Below are 20,983 nucleotides of genomic sequence, written 5' to 3'. Positions count from 1 at the left end.
CCCCCAGTTGATGATGTCACGCCAGGTGCCGAATGGGGTATGGCCAGATGTGCAACATGCATTAAAGTTTCAACAGTGTTGTATTATGTTGCTTCAGTGAAAGCAGGTAACTCAAGAGTAAAAATGTGAAATTTTAAGCCACCTGGCAGAAGTCCATCTTACCAGCTGACTACAATTATCCTGTGTACATTTGTGTCTGGGTGTAAATACAACTGAATTTTATTTGATAGTGTTCCAGCGCAAGTGAAAAAAACCCTTAAAATATTTAACAACGGATCTTTCAACTCACATGTGTAAGTGACTAACAATGAATTACACACAGCACATCTCTGGAAATAAATTTAAAACAATTCACGCTGTGCGAAAACACTGACACTTCAGGAAAAGTGTGAAGTCATAGCGTGTGATATCCAGTGAGGGTATACAGTGTTAGAGTAATAACAAACCATTCCTGCGTTAAGGAAAGCTGCCACATAAAGCAGCTGTTGATTAGGCAGGCAGTTTGCTTAATGAGGTGTGCATATACTTAAAAGGCAGTCACATTATTAGAAGTGGTTTAGCATACTGTACATCCAGGTCATGAGCAATTACACTTCTTAGAGAGAGGTCAAATAACCTTCATGGCAGAGATGTTATAAGGCCTCATGGCTGTCAGGACGTTAGTAGCTCGGTTTCAAAGATGCGCTCTATTTTCATTCTACCTCTCTGAGCTCAGCATACCAGCACAGTGTGAGACCAAACAAAACCTCAAGCTATTCTTTAGGGTAAATATACACCTATACTTTTATAAAATGTCCATTCTCACCACATTTTCCAGATTTGTACTGAACCTTACAGTACTTTTCTACCATTTCCTATCCATCCTTCTCCTCACCACCACTGAGGCATTCAGCAATCAAGCCCTTCCCTCCAGCTTCTCCTGCCCGCAGCTGTCCTCCTCCTGGGCCCAGTGGAACTCGTAGCCTTTGGACAGCACGAGGCTCTCCAGGTCCCTGTCCTCAGCCCTCTCCTTCAGCCTCTGCTCGTCAAGGATAGACACCAACATGTCTCGGTTCTCCACCGTCCTCATGATCTCGGACAGTATCTCCTGCTCCTCCTGCAGCTCAGAGGCGCTCTTAATTGTATCTGGAGTGAAGTGAAAGAGAGGAGACAAATTTAGGAAGGTTTGAGTATAGTTTGAGTACTTTTAATTCTGACTATCAGATTGTACAGTGGGGTCCAAAAGTCTGAGACCAGTAGTCAAGATATATCTATTTTGCATTTGTTTTGAATGTAATACCAACAATTAACAATTTGAGGGAAAGTTGAACCTTTGAAAAATGAACATACATTTCAGAATATCTTAGTATTTGATAGGTCCCCTATTGCTTTAATGACAACATACTCGAGCTGGCATGGACTCCACAAGGTTGTGCAAAACCTGATGACCCATGTTATCCCAGCATGATGTGACAATGATCCCAAAGAGTTTCTTGTGATGTCACAAGATGCTGGGCTTTCTCAGTCTTCATGTGCTACCATAAATGTTCAACAGGGTTGAGGTCAGGTGACTGCGGAAGAAAGTACATGACAGTAAATAACTCCTTGGTCTTGTTTGGTCTTCAAGTAGTTCTTGCAAAGCATTGAGGTGTGTTTGGGGTCATTGTCCTGCTGCAGTATGAATCCTTCTCCACAAAAGGTGCAAACTAGCGGCTACAGCATGTCTCTGAAGAATGGAGTGGTACCTTTCCTTGGTCTGGGTGTACGCCATTTGGTGTAGGTGTCCAACTCCAGAGTATGCAAAGCACCCCCAGACTTTAATATTCCCACCATTATATTATCATTAACTGTGAGTTTGATACATTGCCGTATCGTTCTCGCTCCTCTTCGTCTCCTTATATACACCATTCTGTTACTGCCATAAATCTCAAACTTGGATTATCAGTAACTAGGCATTTTTTCCAGTCATCCACAGTGAAATGCTGGTAATTTTTAGCCCACCCTGAGCATTTGGCCTTATTCCCACTCTTGAGAAGTGGTTTAGAAACTGCTACTCTTCCTTTGAGACTACTAAAACACAGTCTCCTTTTGACAGTACTTCTTCTGATTGGAGTCTTGCGTTCTTTATTTAGCAAATTCTGTATCTGTGATGAAGTTGCATTTCTATCTCTTGGGAACTAAACTTAATGTGATCACTTTCAGTCCACCTTTGGATACAACTAATCCAGTTTCTGCAAATAATTGTAGAGATCCATGCAAGAAACCTTTAGTATAACCATGATTTGATGCTGAGAAAGTCGCTCTTTGCTTAGAATAACAATTTGACTTGTAACACTTTTACTTTGCCATTTTCACACTATCACAATGCTACCTAATAAGCAATGATCTGCTGGAAATGTTATAACTTCTTGTGTTTTTCAATGTCTCTGAATCCTCAAACTTTCTGATTATTTCCAAGTTTACATGAAAATATTTTTGATGTGGACTCAGTCTGTTGGACCACACTGTATGTGTCCAACCTTACCTTCTATCGCCATTCTGCGTCTCAAATCTTGCTGTAGTCGGCTTTGAGTGTCCTCTAGTTCAAGCTCCTCAGCGCTGAGGGGAGAGAAAATTGGGTGAACTGACCTCTACTGGTGAGTGATAAGAACTGCATCATCAGTAATAAAATAAACGTTTTCGTGAACAAGTCTTTCATCCCTGTGTTATCAGATGTAGTCACTTACAAGATCATGAGTTCGGACTCGTAGCGCGCTAATCTGTTCTTCTCCAGAACGAGTTTAAACCAGGTCTGATAAAGCTGAGCCTCGTCACTGTCATCTGTCTGAGACTCTTCTGGGACTGAGGGATAGAGGAGGTAAAGGAGAGGGATGATGAAGGAAGCATGAAAGGATTGAGATGGAAGAGGGTTGGTAGTGATTTGAAGGAGGAAGAGGGGGAGGGAGGTATGACCGCAGCAGTGATGAAAAGAGGAAGGATGGAAACATATTTTAGAAAAGAGGAAGCACAAGAGAATTATACATTAATTATGTAAAGCCATACAAAAAAAACCCCACACTGGAATCAAACCGCAACCACACACACACACTGCTTAGCCTCGAACTGCCAAGACCTCACTATTCAATAGAACACAAACAAAGCCCTGTAATGTAAAAAGATGAGGCAACAATGAAGTCTCACTGTCTATTGTGAGTACAGCCATTAACTGTATGTAGAGGCTTTTAACCAGACAGGGACTACAAGGCAATGCTTTTTTGGTCTGAGAAGAGCCATTTAGAGAAAAAAGACCAATGAGGCTTTCACAGTGGAATTCCATTGAACTGTATTGTAGACCAAGATCGAACAAAGGTGTTGATGGTCAGAGTTCTGTCACTAAAAGTAGCAGGTAAATGTATAGCTTTGTCTTGTTCAGGGTCAAATTCCTTTTTTAAGCACAGACCTGTGTGTGTGAGTGTGTTATTCAGTACCTGTTTCTCCTCTTATGATCTTTTCTATGGCCACTCCTCTCTCTTCCAGATCTCTCTGTTTCTCTCCGACCTCCTCCAGTTGCCTCTGGATCGCCTGAACGATGCAAAAATGGTACTTAATATGACACATGATGTAATTACACATGATCAATAGAGATCATTATCATGTAAGTATTATATCTTAACATCTGCAAATGTCTGCAAAACCCCAGAGCAAGGGGTTGGTTTACCCAAATTACTCATTCCTAAAGGATGTGAGACATCTTTTTCTCTCTCTTTATACAAAGGAGTTGAAAGATATTTCATTTGTGGTGCACAAAAAAAAAATCAGCTGCAGCATCTCTTCCAAGAAAGTGTCCCTTTTGTGTTGGGTAATCCAGAGAAAACACCATCAACCATTTTCACAGGGACTATTTCTTTGGTAGAAAGCAGTTCCAGTGAATGAATTATTCAGAGTAACTAGAACATCATTTCTGGAAAGAGATTTTCCTGTTGTCATTTTTCCATGAAAAATTGCATTCATCTCCATTTTACAGCAGGACACTCAGAGACAGGTATCTCAAAACCTTATTACCAAAACTACCCATGTGGCTAGATATAGCTTTAGGTGTTTGAAACTTCTGTATGCTATAGCTGCATGACACATCATTTCATATTAAGAAGACTCCAGAAAGAAACAACTGTTTACATTTTTTAACGTTTGAGGGACTTCCTCGTGTAGATATCTTGTTCTCAGTATTTGGGTGTGTGTGGAGTTGAGGAAATTGTTTGGCCAGTATAAGTGAATTTTTTTTACGGCTGTAGTCTCCTGGTTGATTAGTTTTGTTGGATATTCTCTTATCCGACCCAATTCTCATTGGTCGTATGAGACCAATTCTCATTGGTCGCTACGTCAATAGCCTTCCAGATTAATCCATTATTTCCTGCGGCGGGAGGGACAGATCCTTTCACAACTTCAAACTCGCCCCACCTAATGGAGACTGCTAGGTCTGACTTCACTGAACATTTACTTATCATTTAAAACATGTTTCCCCAATAATTGTACTGGTCTGAGATACCTTCAAGCCAACAGGAATCCCCACCAGGCCAAAAATAACATTTAATATAAATCAAATAAAACCAAATATCCATTGATTGTTTGGGAGCCTCTGTGCAGCACTGTTCCAAAACATGAGTCAGCCTTCATGTGATTGCCTGGGAAACTCTTGGTAGCATATCTCCACTTAGGAATAGGGCAGTGCATAATCAAGCCCCCAGGAACAGCGCCAGGCTTTGAAGCCAGTGAGACATAGTGGCCAAACTATGTAATCACATGATGATACTGCGCCCGAAAACACTTTTTTCCCATAGACTTGCATTGTGAAAGAGATGTCTGTAAAACAGCGGATATATTTTTTAGGAAGTAGCCAGTTTGGTGCAGTTCCACTGATCACATACTGAGTTGTACCAAAGTAAGCTGATTCGCTAGAGCTTCTCAGAATCTAGGAGCAATATATCACTGAACATTTTTTGTCAGGAGTCACAGATCCACAAATGCTTCTTAAAAGAATCAATCTTACCTGAGCTCTGTGAAGCCTCTTCAGCTGGTCTCTTTTAGCCTGCTGGGCCACTGTCTTCTCCTGCTTAATCCTCTGTCTCTCTGAATACAATTGATTAGATGCTGTGTTTTCATTTTCATCATCACTGGAGGACGCCTCTTCCAGATTCTGTTGACTGGAGGCTAAACAAAAAAAATCAACAACAAAAGCATGACAAAGTGAGAATAGTTGAGAAACTGTAGTCACTACATTACTATTATTGTGGAAAATAACTGATGATATTTTATGGCCTGAATCTATCTGTAACAAATGGTATATCACTACTTTTATTTTCTTTATATTTTATTTTTATTTTGTCCTTTCTCTTCTTTCTTTCTTTTAAAGAATATTATTTTACATGTCATTGTTTTTAACATCAACCTGCCCCCAGGGACTAAAGACGGAAATTAGCCACTGGCTATAATCTTGTGTATTTACATGTTAATGTTTTTGATTAATATGCATTGTCCCTGTCTTATTAAATAAATAAATCTACAAATCTACTTCAATAAAAAGCTTGTTGGTGGATATTTTTCCTGTTTCCTTCTAAGCCCAGTAGGACACGAACAAAAACCTCCTTTTTTATCACTTCTCATTTAAACCAACTTACCCGGTGGTTCCCAACCTGGTGATTGTGGCACCAGTAAAAGCCTACATGATAAACCTGGGGGTAAATTCTTCAGCACAAATGATACATGTGCATTTTTAATGATTGCTAATGGAATACCTGGAATAGATGCCACTAAATCCTACACATTGGTCCCTTAAAGCTACTCTACTAACAATTAATCAAATGACCACATGTAATGTGAAAGGTCTCTCTTGCAGTGATGAAACCCTAACGAACCCAACTTAGCAGTCAGCTTTATGAAACATTTTAACTTCTTTCAACTCAGTGTTTTGTGTCTTACAGCTTAAACTTTACTGTTTCGGTTCATTTCAGGTGATAATATGTCAGTGTTGTGTTTACATTTTATTGCACTGCCCCTGAGTGGCCAAATTTGATTAATGTACCTTTAAAGGATCTCAATCAAACCAAGCTGGGAACTGCTGCACTAACCTTTGTTTCTGAGGTTGGTGAGGATTGTCTTGATTTCCTTTTGAGCCTCCTGGTCCTTTCCCTCACTCTCTGATGCCTCCCTCTTCCTTAGTCTCAGGGAAGAGAACAGGTCGACCCTCCTGCGGGACAGCGAGGCCATGTTGTCAGAATAGGCCCCTTCAGATTCTCTACGGTTCTTAAAGGACACCTGCTGCAGCAGAGAAGGAAGGTCTCGCCCGGCCCCCCACGGATCTGCTCCTAGAGACGCCAACCGAGCTTCACGCCTTCCGGCCTTCTTCTCCTCCTCTGTAGCTGTGGCGTTGAGGAAGGAACTGAAGTTGAATGTTCCTTCTGACATGGGCCTCTGTTTGCGGGAGCCATCACCTTTGGTCCTCCTAGTAAAGCGGAAAGCCAAATCAGGATATGAAACAACAAAATCCAGACATGAATAGCAAAGGAAACACTTTAGACTGATAGAACGGGTGGACTTTTACTGAAAAATCTTGCCAACGGCAGCACTGATGTGGTGCTTAAAATAAACTATGGATAAATACATATATTATATAGTACAAACATTGTGACTGCTGTGCTGGAGCTGCTGGAGGGATTGGACATGCTAAATGTCCTCCTGAAGGCGTTGGCTATAAGCTGCAAGGCTGAGGGGGACGAGGCCGAGGTTTGGCTCTGAGGTGGTTCTCCGTCTTGGCCCGAGTCTGTCTGAGGCTTATCTGCCTCTGTCTCTGCTTGTACCTGATAAAACATCAGAGGACAGGAAAAATGCAGTCAACATATAATGTGGAAATAATTCCTGTTATCTTGCTCACATCACTGTCTTTGGACCGTTGTATTGTATTGTTGAATAAAAGGGGCGAGAGATAACAAAGTGAAACATCCTTCATGTCCAGACTTTTTCTTTGAATTTGGTGCATTAACAAATAAGTTAAATCTCAACCTGGTCTTTTTGTTGATGTTTGGTTTTGGTGCCTGTGTTACTCGGAGTTTCCTCTGGTGTTGCCTGCATGTCCCAGTTCAGAAGCTTCTCTTTTTCAGAAAGAGATAACATCAAGCGTTTCTTTGGGGCGGATGAGCGCTCTCTCTTCTCATTTCCCTCTGAAGGATTCTGGGTTACCGCAGGAGTCTTGCAACTGTCTTGAGAGTTCTGATTGAACAAGAATCTTATCAGTGGACGGAAAAATCTATTTATTCATACAAAGTCCTTTAAAATATCTATGTAACTTGAGCATCGTAGGACCAAACTCTAAGACCTTGTTAGTTACATTATTCTCAATAGTAAGACTGTTCTAAAATGCAACAATGAATTCCACTGAACATACACTTTGCTTCTCTGCTAAAGTGATGTCCTCAAAGTCTGAGTCAGCTTCAGGGACAGTCTCTGGTCCCTCTTTGTTCAGCGACCAGCTTCTCTGGAAGTGCTTGATGAAGATCAGCGGGAACGCTGCAAACACAGGCACAACAGCAGGGATGTTATTCCAATATACTTCAAATGCTCATCTGCATTTTAGACCCAAACATGAATTTCATTGTTGGCACTTTTGGGACAAAACTTCACCTGTTATTTTTATTTTTATTTCAGTAACTTAACTGAACTAAAGAAAAAAGTGTAGAATAAGTGCTGCAGTTAATTTGTCCAAGTAATGTGAAACAAAGATAAACAGGCATTAAATGGGGCGGTTGTGGCCCAGAGGGAGAGCGGGTCGTCTACTAATCGGAAGATCTGCAATTTGATCCCTGGTTTCTCCAGTTGCAGTGTCCTTGGGCACGCCACTGAACCTCAAATTGCTCCTGATGACTGCCAGCAGTGTGTGAATGAGTATTAGATTAGACCCTGATGAGCAGGTTGGCACCATGCACGGCAGTCTCTGCAATCAGTGTATTTATTGTGTGTGTGAATAGTTGAATGGTGACGTGTACTGTAAAGTGCTTTGAGTGGTAGGAAGATTAGAAAGGCAGCATAAAAGTGTAATCCATTTACCATTTGAAAAATAACTTTAGACTTGCATACAGATAAAAGCTGTTGTGGTGCTTCTACTGAAATACAACCATTGTGAAGTAGTAATCTCACATCACAAATACAAAATTACAGAGAGAGGTGAAAGGCCTTCTGCATGACTAACCGGTGCTATGTGGCAAACCTACACTGTGCGCACAAAAACCATGTTAAAGACAGAACAATTGTTCCTGGTACACCTGGAAAAATAAAGTTAAGTTGACCTGACTACTGCCAGAAAGGACAATGTTTGGTCTATGAATCACAGGAACTAAAGAACTCTGCAAACACCAGTGAACATCCGCCAGACCTCCCGCTGAGTTCACCAGACTCAATTCATGTGTTTAAAAGAGAACAATACTGACCTCTGGTGTCACACATGCTGCATTACAACAGTTATTTTATAACAGTTCTTGCACTGAGTCTCTGTATTACACATATGTCACAGAAACACAAACAAATCTGATTAATAATCCAAGCCTCTATTGACTGTAGCTGAGAAATCTGTAACAAATCCTGAGATGATTCTACAGAACATGACAAGTACAGGAAGCTCAAGAAATACCTAAGATGACACTGCACAAACTAAGTAAGGCAACCAAATTACAATTATCTGTTGTCTGTAGAAACAGACCAGGCAGGCACAGAGCTTCAGTTCTCCATCAAACCTGAATGCAGATACAGTTACAAGGCAGGAAAATCTAATTGACGATGGGAGAAGGAGCACTGCAGAGACAGACTATATAAAAAACCTGAGGGACTCACTCGCTCTAACCTTCCGTTTCCAGCGATGATTCTGTTTGGCATTACTGTGATCTGCAGAAAAAAGGTAGAAACAGGCAAAATATGAAAACAGGCAGACTAAATACTAAATTGGCTCAATGGTTGAACAAATGGGGTTTCACATAGAGTAAAAATAAGAACCTAGTAAGTAATGTACAAGTCCATAAATGTTGTTTTAATGATTATACAACTATTCAGAATAATTTATGTGGAAGACTAAAAAATCTGTTCATTTGATTAATGCTGGTCACCTATTACTGATTAACATGATGTACTACCACTACAATCTACTACAATTCAGTATCCCACTTCATGCCAATGCATCAGCTTTAAAAAATATGACCGATGAGTTTTACATTGTTCCTCCATGTGCACAAGTGTGTGTGGACATAGTGTACAGCGCAGGGAAACTGCTGCTGAGATAAAACAACAAACATTCAGCTAAGTGTGGGAGAAAGGCTACAGTATGTCAGCGTCTCCCTGATCTAACCAGACATAACCGAGGGAGGGACTCCAACACAAACACACACGCTTACCAAGAAGGGTCACCAGTTAAAGTTCAGCCAGTTTAAGATTCTCCCTCAGGGGATATTATGTTTTCAAGTAATAACAGGGACTGAAAGCATAGTAGCTTTTGTAACAGAGACACAGAGTAACCTTCCTTAGGGTCAACCAAGGATAAACAATATTTACATACTTGATATTATAAACAGTGTGCTGTATATCTTGGTAGTATAAGGGAGCTTGGACATCAGGCCACATGCGAACCACACTGACCTTTGGTACTGTCCTGGTTATGGCCTTTGGCCCCTGTGGCATCTTGTGCTGCAGGTTTTACAATGCAGGAAGCATCCAGAGCGTCCACGGCCATCTCTGTGTCTTCAGGAATGCTCGTCTGACCTTTATCAAGCTGATCTGAATGCAAGCTGGATGCTCCACCTGCAAATAAAAACAGTGCATGGGCATTAAGCATTAACTTATATAGAAGAAATACTAACATATCCTAAATACAGTGGAAATGAATTGCTCTGTAGCCTGTAGCATGCATACTGTCTCAGTGGAAATCTACTTTAATATAACAGGTAGCCAATTACTCTACTGCTTGTATACAGTGTTATATTAGCAAAAAGAATCAGTGTAGTGAGTATAAGAATGGCTGTCAGCTACAAAATCAATAGATTCCTGTTATGCAGCACATTAATCCTGATGTACTTTTCATACAATAAAAACTGGTAAACAAATAGTGACTGCTCCTGAAAATGGTACATGCTGGTGGCTAAAAAAATGCAATCCACTCCAGTTATCTAACATCACAGAATTAAACTTAATTCACACACAAGCACAGATACAGTAATAAAAAAATAAATAAAAAAAACATTACATGTTCATAATTAGTACTCACAGAGTAATGAAGTGAACATTGTACAGAATCTTTCCAAAGATGACTCCACTTGATCACAGCAAAGAAATGAGAATATCTGACCATTAAATCACCAGCCTTTATTAATGAGACTCTTTCATTTGTTCATTTGAAAAACTTTACCAGATAACGTGGATACCAAACCCAGAGGAAAGGACAGAGAAGACCCACTTGCAGAGCCAATCAGGAAGCTGAGAGAAGATATGATTCACTTCAGTTCTGTTCAGGTTGGCAGTCACATTCCATTCAATTTAGCTACATGGTATTTAAATATAGGTACGCTTTTGCATATAGCCATGGTTTGTTTTGTTTTTTGTTCTTCTTTTTTAAGGGCTGTATAACCCCAATGCTGTGTGCCTCCCTTTAAATCCGCTGCACACTTAAAAGGTAGTCCAGCTTCTCAGCATGTGTTATTTATTGTGTTAACAAAAGCTGTGATTGTGAACATGATTTGTGTGGGTGATGTTAGGTCAACGTAGCACAAAGATGGGAAAAAGGATTTGCTTTGACAGAAGCTTTTTTTTTTTCATGAAGTTGTTAATGTTGTGGTTAAAGGATATAGAAATATATTTAAAATGTCAATAGCCATTGGAACTGTTCAATTATGTCTGAGCCACGGTTTCTTGGAATGATTTAAATTCAACTAACTGGCAACAAACGACGAAGCAAATAATTTATGTAATCAAAAGGGATTTATTTTTGTAAATATATATATACAGCTTATAAATATCATAAATTAAGCAATGTTACAGTAATTATCATTGTGGAAAACAAATAACAAGGCTGGCAGGCTGCTTCGAAACCTATCATAAACACAACTACAATACAGAAACATTATAGCCAACACAACGTATCTGGCAATGTGCAAAAAGCTGCTATGGGGCGGCTGATATCCTGAGCAAAGTCTAGGAGGTACATGAGAGAGATCTGGAGAGGGGCTCTGAGGGGGGGAGGCCTCCTTCTGTAACAGAGGGAACCACAGACAGACCACAGACATGTGGACACATACGTTACTGTCAAACTGGGCTGAGAAGAAGGGCTGCTGCTGATGGTGCATCAGAGAGAAAATCAACCAGTCACTCAGGGGGAATTCAGATGGATGGTTTGTGTTAGGGAGGTTAGGGAGGAACACAGCACAGCATGAGCGTTAGTGGGGTTACCTCAGATGTTACGACGGACATAAACTAGCAGTGATGAACAAATTGACTAGAAGGTGCTATGTGTGCATCATTGAACCCTTACCACTCCACACTAGACTTCATGATGTGTACCACCAGGTTCAATTCAGAAATCTGCTGGTTATGATCTATTTAATGGTGCTGGTCTTTAATAGCAAATAAGCTTTCAGACTTTGTCACAATAACTTAACCTTAAATTGATTGAGAATTTTTTCCATTATGAACAAATTCCATGAAAAGCCCAAAACCTATAAAGAATTGATTCTACTAACAAGTGTTGTCTGTGCATCTAAAGTCTGATGTATTTTCTTCCTCTGTAATAAGGCTCCCATAAGGCTCCCAAAAAAACTATTAAAAACACATCGGTGAGTCACACTGTTGCACTAGATGCGTGTTCCTACATTACTATGAACACACACACTGTAGTTTATTTTGAAATTCACTTTGCTGCTGCTGGAAATGCTAACTAGCCAACTAAATGTGTATTAATCCGCCGCTGTAAATAGTCCCCAAGAAATGCACGATTTCTTCCTGTTTGAGTAACGTAACCTAAAACCTACAGTGCCCACCTGTTTCAGGAAATCAATGAGACTTTTGTGAGAAATGTTTTTTTTTTTTTTAATTATTGTGTCATTTTTAATATATATATATATATATATATCCCATAATAATATACATTTTTAATATAATATTTAATATCTAAAGTGAATAGAAATGCTAGAAATAAAAATATTAATGACTTTACATGTGGGCTTTCTTGTTTATAGTAATCTAATAAAGATATCATATAATAATTCAATTGGAATTTTATTTCATGTATAAAGATGCGACACATAACACCTTTACTGACAACAGCATGCCCTACTTGAGGCTCATGGTGCTTTGTGATTGGGCAGTCTGGGTTAGGTGGATGGAGCGGAGCTACAAAAAGGCAGCCAATGCAAAAGCCAAATGACAAAATCTTATGACAGAAGCCTGCCAATCATCATCTTCCCTGCTGGCAGGAATCAGCCAATCAGAGGGTGCAGCATTGGAAACTTGAAACAGACTGAACAAAATGAAGTGAATAAAACAGAGAAAAAAGAATTGATGGGGGAAAAAAATGTAGGAAATAAGAGATGTGGAGATAAAAAAAAGGAAAATGGAAGATGCAAAGAAAAGATAATGAGTGCTGATAATTATAAGAAATAGTATGGTAGGCATTAATAAGTTGTTACTACTAATAAGCCAGAACTGGCCAATTTACAGGTCAATGCTTCAGTGCATTTTAAGAATTAACCCCAATTCTGCACAATTATACCAAATGTACCAAACCAGGAGAATTGATTGTACCTTAAGGCAGCATTTACAACATTGAATATGCAACAAAAAAATATGAAAAATTACAACAACAAAAAATGTAATACTTTGAAATAAAATGAACAAAGTGAAATATTTTCACTGAGTCAAGAATATTCAAGATTTTGTGGATTCTGCTTTTTTTAAGCGAGTACCACTGGTATGTGAGGCAAATGGAGAAAAAAAATCAGCTTGGAATAATTATAAATAAGGCTCATTATTTTGGGGTTTTACAGATTTTCTACAGAACTGAATTTTAACCAGATTTGACGTCCCAATGCATGTAGAAGTAGTTTAGTTATGTGTTGCAAGAGAACATGGATTTAAATAAGGGTTCTCTTCTCATTGGAAATTCTGAAGTGAGATAAAAGTAAAAAAAAAAGTTATTTAAAAAAGGGCGTTCAATGGTCAAACTATATTATCTGCAATCAAATCAAATTTTCTAATGTTCAAAATGGTTTTCCATATTTGTTTTAGAAATATAAAAAACATAAATAATGAGCCATAAACTTAGAAAGTGAAATCATTCTCTTTATGTAACACAATAGTTAACAAAAGTGAAATACTAGATTCTACAACAAAAAATAAAATCAATTACATTTCTTAAAAAAAAAAAATACTGTTTTGGCATTTCCATTGCATTTCTCTGTGGTGCAGAGTCAAGGTGCAGCATGCAATATGCAGTCAGTGTACCATCAAAAAAACAAAACCCCCCCCCAAAAAAAATCCGTGAAATTTCTGACACATTTAGTACACTGAAAAGAAACCAACACAGTCCAGATGGCTTTCAAGGTTAGAGACAGAGAGCATGTTCCAGGTTACTAGACTACAATTAGATACCACATGGTCTATTCTTGGCACTTTATCAAAACAGACTCTTCCAAAGTCTGTCTAGAGTGCAGAATGGAAAAAAAGAATCAGACTTTTAGTGACCATCCATTTAGATGCTCTGGGATAGACAAAGATCACTGGATCCCAGATTTCTACTGTCCAGAACCTCGTGCTAAATGTTGAAATTGAACAGTTACATGTCATCTACTAACAGCTGTGTGATATAGGGTTATTATTTACATCTGTACGTTGATGTCTACAGTCTCAGCAGCCTGGAACAAGCCCGTGTGAGTCACAGGTGCATTTGACAGGGTACAACACCAGGAGACCCTGAAGATCAACAACATGTACCAGAGGATTTGAGTGGCAGGTGTTCACAAGGCCTGCTGCCTGAATTCACCTCAGTAAACAGCATCATTACTTTAATACACTATATATTTTGAGTACCTATATGACAGCATACTTTAAATGGCCTCCTGTTGTGCTGTACACTGTATCGTATTTCACACAGTGCAGCCACACCAGGCACTGAATACAAGCGGTGGAAGCTAATCAACTGAAGCATTTTTATAACAATAATAATCGTCACCATTGTAATAATCAGAATCATAATAATATACTATATAAGTTGCTTAATAAAGCACTTTTGTCATAGAAACTTAAATGGCCATGGACACTCTGAATGTAGGAAGTATCGATAATATTTGGTACCAAAAGTATTACTTTTTAATCAACCCTGGATTGATCAATGCTGGGCAATACAAGTGCAGAAATTCTAATCCACCTCCTATATGAGCTGAGGGCCGACGAGCTGCTGCTGGGCCAGCTGGGGCTCCTGGTACATCTGTCCCAGCATCTCGTGCATCATGCAGAGCAGGGGACAGCCCATGCTCAGCAGCTCAAACAGGAACACATAGTCATGTGAGTAGCTCCTGACGTGGGACCCCGCAGCTGTGAGAGTCTCACACACACTTCCCAACAGCCTCTGAGGCAACACACACACGGCCCGGCTAGCACGCCTCGGCCAGCTCAGGCTTTGCCTAAGCAAGGAAACCAGGGTACCTGCGGGTTGTATCTGCACGCTGCCTGTCGCAGAGAAGCTCCCACCGTCCACCGACGAGGGCGCGCCACGGCTTTGGTCACCCTACACGAATCAAGATACACAGAAGCAAACTGATACACTGATACTGAGACATACAACATAACCTCTTATTACACATCAAAGGAACAACACACTAGATGAATTTGTCCAGGAATAGCACAATTATTGTAATCCTGCATAATCTTTTGGTGCACAACTATTTCCACAGTTTGCAGTAACATACATGACATTTTTCCACAGGGATCAACAGAAACTTGTACACAGCTTTCACATTTAATATCTCCAATAATATATACGCACTTAAGACATATTAATCGGTACAAAGGTTACCTATCATTTTTTTCCACATAATCCAATGAGCTAGCAATAGCACCACCATGTGGCTAGTAATAACACATTTTTCAGTTTTTGGCCAATAACTCATAACATCTTATTGGTGGATTTCTTGGATCAAAACAAAATTAGAAACATGCTTTTACACAACAATTTAAAACTCTATATACATCATTTTTTGTCATGTCACGTCATTAGAGGTGGCCTATTGACATGAAGTGCCAAAACTCCACTATGCAACATTGAATTATAAACTATTTTTGTGGACATGTTCAGATGGACAATGAACAATCTGTAAATTGTCATCATATTTCACCTGTAAGTGTTGCTACAGTGAAATAATTGATCCTATTGTCATTAAAAACATCAGGTCCACCTCATGTAGTAAGCATTTTCTCATTAGTTTTGTTGCTTGTATGTAACATGTGTAGGGTTCCTTACCATTCCCCCCCTGAACCTGCCCAGGTGAGTGCTGGATTGGCGCTGCGCATAATGCATCCTGCAGTAGAACTTTGCTGTTAAAGAAGCATAAAAAAAAAAAATGTAAATATCATTGGTTTAAAGGTGAATACACACAAAATTATGAAACGTAATGTTCAAACTTTTAATGACCCAACTAATCCTCTGACAACCAAAAAACTGGACAAAGGGATTAAACTACCCCTGCAGATCAATGTGTTTTAAGTGGATTAAAGGTATCCATAGTTACAACGTACCCTCCTGTGAGTCAAAGGTGTGCCCACCCAGACGCAGGGTGCAGTTACAGACGTCACAGCGGAAACACTCGCGGTGGAAGAAGAAGCCCTCGGCGCTCAGTCTCTCCATCACATATACCCGCTTGGAGCAGAAGTGGCAGGTATCGCTGCCACCGAGTCCGGGAGGGAAGGCCTTACGCATCACAGACTGAGAGAGAAGAGACCGGGACATGTTAGACAGATGTTTGATGTTGACGTATTTAAACGAAGTTCATTTCCAAGAGATGCCTGAGAAAAACACATGTTGCATGTTCCAGCAGTCACAAAGCAATATAAAGGGAGGTAAACCGTTAAAAGCAGTGTTTGACATAACTGCGGTAAAATTAGTCAGGAAGGCCAAGAAACTATGTTTTAAAGGATTTGGAGTTTGTTGTATGTATAGGTGCACTGTGCAAAAAAAGTGCTATTGACAAACTGAAAGTAAAGTACCTCATGATAATCCACAAACCCCACTGTGGAAAACCTCACATTAGACAATCTGACCATGGAAAACAACATTTTGTTAATGATAAAATGAGCCAACATAGTAAATCTGAACATAAGGGTTGTTATTCTACATAGACTTTACAGCAGTCAGTGATCTATATCAGTATATATACGGACTGCCTAAGGCTCAGGACTACATCATCATAAAGTCTACGAGTATCAAATATCATCTCAACTTTCAAATCTAATGTAAAAATCTAATTAGGCCAAATCAGAGGCCAGTAAGAATTTAGTATCTGAGATCACATATGAGACACAGGCTATGTTATTATAGATTAACAGTCACAGTGACTACATCCTTTTTTTTTCTTACAATCTATGATGAGGAGGATGAATACAGGGAATAAAAAATGCAATATCTCTGGTTCTGCTTCATCAGTTTTGATACCTTATAAACTGTCCATTGTGAGTCCGACAATGTTATAGTCCAGGAAAATAACCCTAATTATGTCAAAGACAGTATGCCGTGAGAGCTGTCAATGATTGGGTTTGAAAACTACAGCTTAAGAAAGTCAGCATTGTACACTGGAGGTGTGGAACATGGAAGATGTGGGTCTTTATGGGAAATGACCACGCAAGGGTTTTTGGAGACTGATCAATATCATGAACTAGAGGTCGGGATATTTCAACCTCTGCGACTTTAATGACCATTGGCCATAAATCACTGGAGCACGTCTTTAAAAAGGACTTAGGCTGCTGCCTTTTTTCAGTGAATTCATATTTGTAGGTCAACTCTAGACTCTCAACATGCCGTGTGGCTAACAAGCTTTTTCACACCAGTAGGCAGATTTGAACCAAGCAGTGGTTAAATGATGATTTAACAGTTAGTAACAGCATGCATATGTCTATAAGCCGCCATTATGCAAACACTACCAGTCCTCTGTAGCATTGTGAAATGGTAACACACCGCAGTGAAATGAGACAAAGCTTCAAAACACACTAGCTACTGTTGCTTTGTCCTTGTAGAGACAAAGCAGAACATGATTTACCCCTCCAGCCTTAGGAGCTCTTCCTGGCCAGGGAACTAGAGCCTGTAAAGGCAGATAACCTGTTGTCAAACCTGGGAGCAGAACAGTCCAAGTTGGATAAGAAAGATAATATGAAATGATTTTGTCCCAAGCGTAATGGATGCTGGACGATGGAGGTTCTTTTCCTCCTTTGCTTTTTACTATAACTAAAGTGTAATGTCAGGAAATAGAAGAAAACTGTCATCATGCGTCATTTCTTTCCTTTCATAAAAAGGCAAAAACAGCACACACACAAAAACATTAAGTCTGAGTTTGATTTTTTTCTGCAGCATCCACATGCATCTTACCGGTGTGGCACTGGGCCTGTGGTCTGTCTCATACAGGATGGCCAGTTTCTGAGCTCTAGCATCTATGGTTGATGATACCTTCCCAACTGTACGCTAATGTTAATGCCAGGGAGACGTAGAGGGTTAGAGGACAAAAACAGAAGGAAGTGGAAATCAGAGAGAAAGGTTAAAAAGAGGAAAGCTGGAAAAGCAGAAAATGAAGGATTTCATTTGAATGAATGGACTTGGAATAAGACCAAGCTGTTCACTAATACCTCTTTTATGTAACTCGGAGCTCCAGCCGGACAACTCTCAGAGCGAACAACTGACTTTTTAGAGATTCTTCTGGGGTTCTCAAGAGACAAGCTCCCATTGTACTACGATGGACACCAGAATAAACATCACTTGTGTAAGAATACACAGTTCATTCAAGTCATATTAGAATCAACAATTCTTCCTGTTAATTTAATGTTTGAAATCTAAATCGTTAAAGGACGGATTGACAGTTTTTCAAGTTTGTCTCAAAACAACAGTCAGGTGCCCAAATGAACATTGAACACATTGATTATTAGAAGGTCTCCTCCAATGTACTGTAAGTGATAATGTAAGTGTGGGTTTGTCTGAAGATAATATAAGGCTTCAGCAGTGTGAGTTAGACAAATGAAGGGAATATCTTTCAGAGTTACAGCCATTTTAGGAAAAAAATCCCTCTGTCTTGATGGATGTTTTCCTGTTCAGCTGCAGGGGAAGTATAATAACAAAAAGAGGGACTTTGGCACTAAAAAGACTGTAATGTTGAAAGATATCTACTTGATTTGTCCCATTTGGACAGCTGAAGATTCATAGTTGCTTCAGATAAACTCTTAAATACATTTTTGCACAGAAGGAGGACTGTGGATTTTGGCCTCCATCACTTCCATTGTAAGTGCATTATGAAGGGATCTTCTAATGGTCAGTATGAACAGGAGGAATGATTACAGCAAGAGAAACATGTCAATGAGAGCACATGACAGCTGTTTTAAGACAGACTTTAAAAACTGTGAACCAATTACTTTTTTATATGTAAATTAATGACAATTTATATTAAAAACTTGTAAGCTCATGCAGACTGGTCATATTTGTATGCATAACTCAATAATAAAAAATATCATTATCATCTTAAACTGGGGAGAATTCACTTTTAGGATAGCAATCATTTTTACACACTTGTCTGCAGGTTATTTATCACCAGGCATCGTGTCATATGGCATCTGTTACCTTTGTGTCACCATTTTCATCGTATTTGTTGTTGTCAAGCATCTCCTGAGCAGCTTTATGGACCGTGTCCTTTTCATTTTCAAGACTGTCATGAGAACTGTAACCTGTCTTTGCACACTTTTCCTCCTGCATCGCAGAAACTGGGAGGGGAGAAGAGCTGGCGTGTCCATTTTCACAGTTAATTTCAGAAAGTAGAGATGTGATCTCCTGGCTCTCGTCAGAGTAAGATAAAGACGGATGAATAGAGCTTTTGTTGCATGTGGAGGAATCTACACGCAGAGCGATTTCCTCTGGTTTGCCAGAGTCAGTATAAGACGAAGGAGGAGAAGAGTGTTTGTTGTTCTTGTATCCAGCAGTATAAAGGGGGACAGAGGAGAAACCAGACTGGGCAGCAGGGTCAGGGACAGGGTGGACCATCGGGTAGACGGTTGAGCTCTTAGATACAGAGGGAGGAGAAGGAGGAGGAGACAAGGAAGGAGGGGAAGAAGTTGTTTGATCCACCTATAGAAGAAGAGTCAGTAGGAAATTAAAGACTGAGAATAAAGAGAGAAAATAACTTCTAGAAAGTAAATTAATGTCAACTGAAACAGGGCCTGTATTTATCAAGCATCTCAGAGTGACTCTTTGGATCTTTTAACTAAAAACACTCCAACCTCAGAGGAGAACAAAGGATTATTTATGAAGCTTCCTGCAGTTGCTTTCAGTGACGAACAGATCTACTCCAAGGAGAAAGTGTGACGTTGTGGTCTCAGATGAATAATTATGATGATGTATTGCTTTCTGACACTCTGGGGTTGTGAGAAATGCAGAAATAAATCACCATGCAGTCTGTTTTTACAAGTGTTTTAAGTGTAGCGCCCACTATCCAATCCCCTTCCCCACCACCCTTGCATTATTATGCTATTATATTATCATTCAGTGGTATAAAATGATCTTCAAATGACGATAATATCGTTTATCACGATTATTTCTGATACAATATATCGCCAACGAAAGTTATTGTGACAGACCTATTTCGTACTATGAGACGCTTGATAAGTAAGTGACTGGTTATCTTTTGTTTCAACATTAAACTTTCTTATATTATAAACTGACAAAGAAAAGAAAAGTGTGTTAGATAATGCCGAGATCCAGATTACAAAATCTAATACACCACCTACATCATGCAAATTGTTCCAATTTTGGATGCTTCACACAGCGTTGTTAAAACACACTTGAAACTATGTAGGTCAGTATTAACCAGCAAAGCCAGCAAACCATGACAAGCAGTCAAGCACACCACAAAATAAATATTAAACCCCTCAGTTAATGCAAGTAAAGGAAGAAAACCAATCTAAAGAGATGAAAAGTGATAATAAATACAAGCAACCCCTCTTGTGTAAGCAACTCCCCTCAGTTCAAGTCTAAGATGCACAGTTTGTTAGACGGTTATCATGACCATGCTACAGTCCTTTAAAAAGTCCGACCTGTGCTTCAGAGAGAGGAGAAAGAGGAGTAGAAGGAGGTTTTTTGGACCCAGGAAACAAGGAGGAGAGGAGGACAGCTCGGTCTTTTATGCTCCTCTTAGTAAATTCTCTAGTAGACACTTTCTGGGCTTTACTCTGCAGGGACAGCAAGACATTTTTTCTTCATTATTAGTTCATTTTGAAATGCAATGTGATGCTTTTAAAATTCCCCTGCCATCTATAACTTTTGTATACTGCATGCTCTTCACCTGCTGCATCCCCTCCTCCGACCTGTTGGAGGGGCGATCGATACCCGACAGAGAAGGAGCAGGACAAGAGAAGTGACTGGTTATCAGGTCGGGAGAGGTGCGTTCTGGGTAGTGCTGTTCAGTAACATCGGGGCTTGGGGAGCGTAAAAGGCTCTTAGAGTAGGAAGGTGAAGGAGAGCGACTGTAGCTGCAAGAGGGTTTGGAGTAGAGGAGAGTGGTTTGCTGGGCCACAGAAGAAGGATTCTCCAGTAAGCGGAGGTAAACGGAAGGCTGGAAACAGGGAAAAAAGACATGAGGAGCAAGAGGAAATGAGAGAATATGGATTTATAGTTATACAAGAAAAGAACAGCTGAGGACACGTGTGATTCATCTAAAATGGCAGGTGTTATAAATAAAGGGGCTACAAATTGTGGCTAGTCAAT

General features: G+C 39.7%; 1 protein-coding gene across 1 annotated transcript in view; it reads right to left on the bottom strand.

The window, feature by feature from the left end:
- Nucleotides 1-895: 895 nt before the first annotated feature.
- mical2b (microtubule associated monooxygenase, calponin and LIM domain containing 2b) overlaps nucleotides 896-20,983 on the bottom strand; it is a 41,593-nt gene continuing 21,505 nt past the window's right edge. Inside the window, exons 17-35 of the mRNA XM_062421578.1 lie at nucleotides 20,584-20,831; nucleotides 20,314-20,473; nucleotides 18,848-19,348; nucleotides 17,866-17,967; nucleotides 17,612-17,704; nucleotides 15,772-15,958; nucleotides 15,497-15,570; nucleotides 14,683-14,764; nucleotides 9,631-9,792; nucleotides 8,836-8,886; nucleotides 7,399-7,518; nucleotides 7,015-7,211; nucleotides 6,637-6,812; nucleotides 6,084-6,457; nucleotides 5,006-5,166; nucleotides 3,447-3,540; nucleotides 2,706-2,811; nucleotides 2,504-2,577; nucleotides 896-1,125 (exon numbers count right to left, since the gene is read on the bottom strand). Of these exons, the coding sequence (XP_062277562.1) occupies nucleotides 896-1,125; nucleotides 2,504-2,577; nucleotides 2,706-2,811; nucleotides 3,447-3,540; nucleotides 5,006-5,166; nucleotides 6,084-6,457; nucleotides 6,637-6,812; nucleotides 7,015-7,211; nucleotides 7,399-7,518; nucleotides 8,836-8,886; nucleotides 9,631-9,792; nucleotides 14,683-14,764; nucleotides 15,497-15,570; nucleotides 15,772-15,958; nucleotides 17,612-17,704; nucleotides 17,866-17,967; nucleotides 18,848-19,348; nucleotides 20,314-20,473; nucleotides 20,584-20,831 (3,192 nt within the window). The remainder of the gene's footprint in view (nucleotides 1,126-2,503; nucleotides 2,578-2,705; nucleotides 2,812-3,446; nucleotides 3,541-5,005; nucleotides 5,167-6,083; nucleotides 6,458-6,636; nucleotides 6,813-7,014; nucleotides 7,212-7,398; nucleotides 7,519-8,835; nucleotides 8,887-9,630; nucleotides 9,793-14,682; nucleotides 14,765-15,496; nucleotides 15,571-15,771; nucleotides 15,959-17,611; nucleotides 17,705-17,865; nucleotides 17,968-18,847; nucleotides 19,349-20,313; nucleotides 20,474-20,583; nucleotides 20,832-20,983) is intronic.

Source organism: Scomber scombrus, chromosome 6, assembly GCF_963691925.1.
Source record: "Scomber scombrus chromosome 6, fScoSco1.1, whole genome shotgun sequence".
In the NCBI taxonomy this organism is placed as follows: domain Eukaryota; kingdom Metazoa; phylum Chordata; class Actinopteri; order Scombriformes; family Scombridae; genus Scomber; species Scomber scombrus.
Note: the sequence above shows the minus strand (reverse complement) of the source record. Positions and strands in the feature narration are given on the sequence as shown.